We start from the raw sequence: 4,381 nt of genomic DNA, 5'->3' as shown, positions 1-4,381 counted from the left end.
GATTATCTTCTGTGTCTGTGTTAATTGGTTTCCCTTTTCTTTGTTGAAGAGGGTCTGTGCAATCCTTCTGCCTAGTGCACCATCTTGCCGGAACCCCGCATTTCTTTCTTAAAGCTTCCTTTCTTCTAAAAATTTCAATATATTGCTTGGAAGTGCCTTGATTTAGCCAAGTATGGCTTAGATCTACACTGTCTAATATGCTAACTATCAGCCACATGTGGCTATTTAAATTAACTAAAATTACAAAACAAAACATTGAGTTTCTCAGTCACACTAGCTACATTGCAAATACTCAACAAACATATGCACACAGAACATGTGCATCATAGCAGAAACTTCTGTTGGACCACGCTGGTCTCGGGCCATAAGGATGATGATTCACACAGGCCTGCCTACTTACTTCACTTCTGAAAGAACGGATCGCTCTCCATCTGAACACTGGGACCGGCGATACTGGCGGTAACTTCGTGGGGAATGAGAATGCCTGATACGGATTGGGTCACCTTGCGTCCTAAGCAAGCAAACAAAAAACAGACACAAACATACCAGAAGTCAGACAGGATAATCTGGAGTGTTTCCTTAAAGAACGGAGTTCTTCCTTTATCTTGAGACCTCAAAGGATTTTAATAGCTTTTAGAGTTATAAAAACAATTTGACTCTTCAGGCTTTTGAGACTCTGAGTGTCTTAACATTTCACAAGTTAAAATAGAAAACTGCTCAGTTGACTATACATGAAAATGGAACTTTTTACATTATGTGTGTATATATTTTGTTTAACCATCAAATTTTAAGGACATTATTCCCTATAGGTGAATTATCTACAGTGATTTGGAAGAAAATAAAATCTATAATATATACAAAATCGCATTCCTATCAGAAAAAGTTGGTTATTGCCCTACCTGCTGCCTAACCTATAATTAAAATTTAATCTTTAGCCTGAAGGGGAGTGGGGAGAGGGACAATGTGTACCAGCTGGCAGTTTGCTTTGGTTAGGAAGGAAGCATAGGTTGCAGATAGGAAATAAAGCAATGAAGTAGACACTTGGCTTCCACTTCCTCTTACCAATTATACAAAAAAAAAAAAAAAAAAACTGCCATCAAATCAGATCTGACTCATAGCAACCCTATAGTACAGGATAGAACTGCCTAGAGGGTTCCAAGGCTGTAATCTTTAAAGAAGCAGACTGCCTCATCTTTCTCCCACGGAGTAGCTGTTAACCATGTACCACCAGGGCTCTTTACCAATTATAAGAGGGCAGAAAACACAGTAAACAGGTCATCCTACATTGCATTCTACACTGACTGGTGACTAGGGAATCCTGTTAGGCTTTCTTGAACATGGTCAGTAACTAGTTCTACGATAGGGATTGGACAGGATTTTTTGGCCAAAATATCTCTGATGTTAAAATAATGAATAAAAATAACACTTGTTAGCAATCAATGAGTATCTGAGAAAAAAAATTTATATTTTTTAAAAGCTGACATTCAGAAAGCCCTTTTGTACCTATCACATACAAGTAAGTGGTTAATAGAAGATGACAGTGATTGAATTCAAGAATGAGAAAAATTAGTTTTAAATAGGAGCTCTGGTAGTGTAGTGCCTAAGGCACTTGATTGCTAACCAGAAGGCTGGCAGTTTAAACCCACCAGCCACTCCTCTGAAGGAAGATAGGGTAATCTACTTCTGTAGTGATACTGCCTCGGAAACCCAAGGAGGGGTCACTGTGAGTCAGGTCCGACTTGACGGCAACAACAACAACAACAACAGTTTTTTAAATACAATATTTTCTATCTCTTTCCCTATAGACACTTTGAATTTTAGTTAAAATGTAAAGACAAATTAAACCACTGCATGGAACACCAATGAAGAGAAGTAATGGGATTATTCACTTATAATTACTATTAAAATGCCAATGAAAAGATTTTCAAAGACATACTCACTCTATTTTAGTGTACGGGATCTCTTTTAATTGTTCCTCTGACAATCCAGATGGATCCACAAGTTCCTTTCTAGAAGAGAGTAAGAAAAGGGAAGTCGTGATGCTGGTGTATATATATTATAATACCTTCTACAATTGGCAGGTGAGTTTTCTCTTTTTAATCCTGTCTAAAAACACTTGTTAGTAAAACTTTAAGCAGGGAACAAAGATTTTAAAACTAGCATGTGTTCAAGGAGAAGTAGAAAGAAAATCTTTTCTGTGTCCCTTTTGCCTTCCTCTAATTTTTCTATAACCAGGCTTTAACATTTCATCCCTCATTTCCCTAATGAAAAATCTGCTTCTTTCCTGTGATGAGTGTGTTCATTTTTTAAAATTCTGATTCTGTTTTCTTCAGTGTTTATTTGTAAAATTTGCCTGTCTTGGGTCCATTTAAGGAGCTCTGGTGGCGCAGTGCCTAAGGCATTTGACTGCTGGCCAGAAGGTTGGCAGTACAAACCCACCAGGCACTCCACAGAAGGAGATCAAGCAATCTACTTCTGTAAAGATTTACCCCCTCGGAAATCCAACAGGGGTTGCTATGAGTCAGAATTCACTTGATGGCAGTGGGTTTGGCTTTTTGGATCCACTTAGAGGAGAGGCAAAATGACCTTAGGTCAGGAGATGTTAAGGCTGCCTATAGATGGGCTGTCCCTAGAGCCTCTGTACACTGTTGGCATGGTAAGGCACTGCCACTGTGAGAGCCATGCAGCTCATACCAATGATGAGAATGAGGAATATTTGAGAGACTTAGGACTGAGGTTGTCTTTCAACATCACTGGATTTTCTTGTAAATGCCTTAAAACTATATTGGTTTCCAATTTGCTCTGTAAACTTGCACCCACATCACAATTTAAAAAAGAAAAGAATACCAAATAATAATAATAATTTTAAAATACTATATGGTTTTGAAAGAATGGAAAAACCAATACTCACTGGATATGCTTCCATAACTCTTCTTTTGCTTGGATATCAGGACTTCTCCTATAAATAGAGAAAACAACACTCATCTCTGTAAACATATTGTTTCACCTTATAATCTAACAGCTAACTTTAACAGAGCTACAACATTAATAGTTTTTTAGATTGCACAGTTTTTATATGCCAGCTGAAACCAGTCAGAGAAAGACTGGGCAGAGAGAGCTAATGTGATTATAAGCGTAAAGATATGAAATGATTTACCTGCTAGTGCCACTAAAGGAAATCACAAACAAAACAAAACAAAAAACAGAGTAGGCCTTCATTTAACGAAAGAGCTTTTAGAACTGCTGGGCTTATCCTCACACCCACCAGTGGTGATTTTACAATAAAGAATGATCAATCCAAGGCTTCGTTTTTGGCCTTCCAGGTATTTCTAAGTAAAGATAAAAAGCTTATCCTGTTTCTGTTAATATGAAAGAGCCCAAACATGATCTGATTATCTAATAGAAGTAGCATCTAGAAGGGAAAAGGAACTGGTGGGATAATCTGGATAGTAGAGCCAAAGATGCCAAAGACCCATCTTTCACATTTCATCTGATGTTATATTTCTGCATCACATCTTGGGCCCACAAATGCTAGAACCTATCTCAACTGTCATTGAGTTGGATGGACTCATAGTGACCCCTCTTTGGGTTTCCGAGGCAGTATCTCTATGGAAGTAGATTGCCCAACCTATACATGGTCTTTATTCACGCTGTCACTCTCTATGCCCTTTTCCATCCCCAAATAAAGACCCCACAAATCCCTTCTCCTCCAAAAACACTTAAGTAGAAACTGCCACTATCTTTAAAGCCAGTTGCCATCGAGTTAGTTCTGGCCATGGCGACCCCATGTATGTCAGAGTAGAACTGTATTCCACAGGGTTTTCAATGGCTGACTTTTTGGAAGTAGATCACCAGGACTTTATTCCGAGGTGCCTCTGGGTAGACTTGAACCTCTAACCTTTAGGTTAGCAGCCAAGCATGTTAACCATTGGCACCACCCAGGAACTCCACTACCTTTAACCTAGAATGAGAAATCCAAAGTCAGCATTCATGTGTTCTCATTCTGGATAGTTTGTAAATAGCAATGAATACTAGAAATCTATTACCTCTGCAGTTGTGCTGCAGAATGACTTTTTCCTAGTGAGAAAATAATAAACTTTCACCAGTTTTTTCAAGTGAACTAAGGTCTAATAATAGGCCAAAGATCCACTCACCGAGGACTCAAACAATAACAAAAGGCCTGGAGCTAAGCAAAGCCATTGACACACTCTATCTTGTGGAATTTCACGTTTATAATTTTTATCAGTATTGTCAAGGCTCAATATCACTTTCAACACATGATATCAACGTTGCTTTCACTTATCTCAGTTAATAAGGCCTGAGTGAGGTATTCTGGCAGAATAGAATAAGCTACTTTATAGCAATTGAATTTGCTAAGTAG

General features: G+C 38.3%; 1 protein-coding gene across 1 annotated transcript in view; it reads right to left on the bottom strand.

Annotated features, from left to right (window-relative positions):
* The window catches only part of EPB41L4A (erythrocyte membrane protein band 4.1 like 4A), a 475,159-nt gene that overhangs the window by 16,519 nt on the left and 454,259 nt on the right, over positions 1 to 4,381 (bottom strand). The window contains exons 19-21 of the mRNA XM_007947582.1: positions 2,912 to 2,959; positions 1,941 to 2,009; positions 401 to 511 (exon numbers count right to left, since the gene is read on the bottom strand). Of these exons, the coding sequence (XP_007945773.1) occupies positions 401 to 511; positions 1,941 to 2,009; positions 2,912 to 2,959 (228 nt within the window). The remainder of the gene's footprint in view (positions 1 to 400; positions 512 to 1,940; positions 2,010 to 2,911; positions 2,960 to 4,381) is intronic.

This window comes from Orycteropus afer, unplaced genomic scaffold, assembly GCF_000298275.1.
Source record: "Orycteropus afer afer isolate SDZICR_OR568_19922 unplaced genomic scaffold, OryAfe1.0 scaffold00191, whole genome shotgun sequence".
Classification (NCBI taxonomy): domain Eukaryota; kingdom Metazoa; phylum Chordata; class Mammalia; order Tubulidentata; family Orycteropodidae; genus Orycteropus; species Orycteropus afer.
Note: the sequence above shows the minus strand (reverse complement) of the source record. Positions and strands in the feature narration are given on the sequence as shown.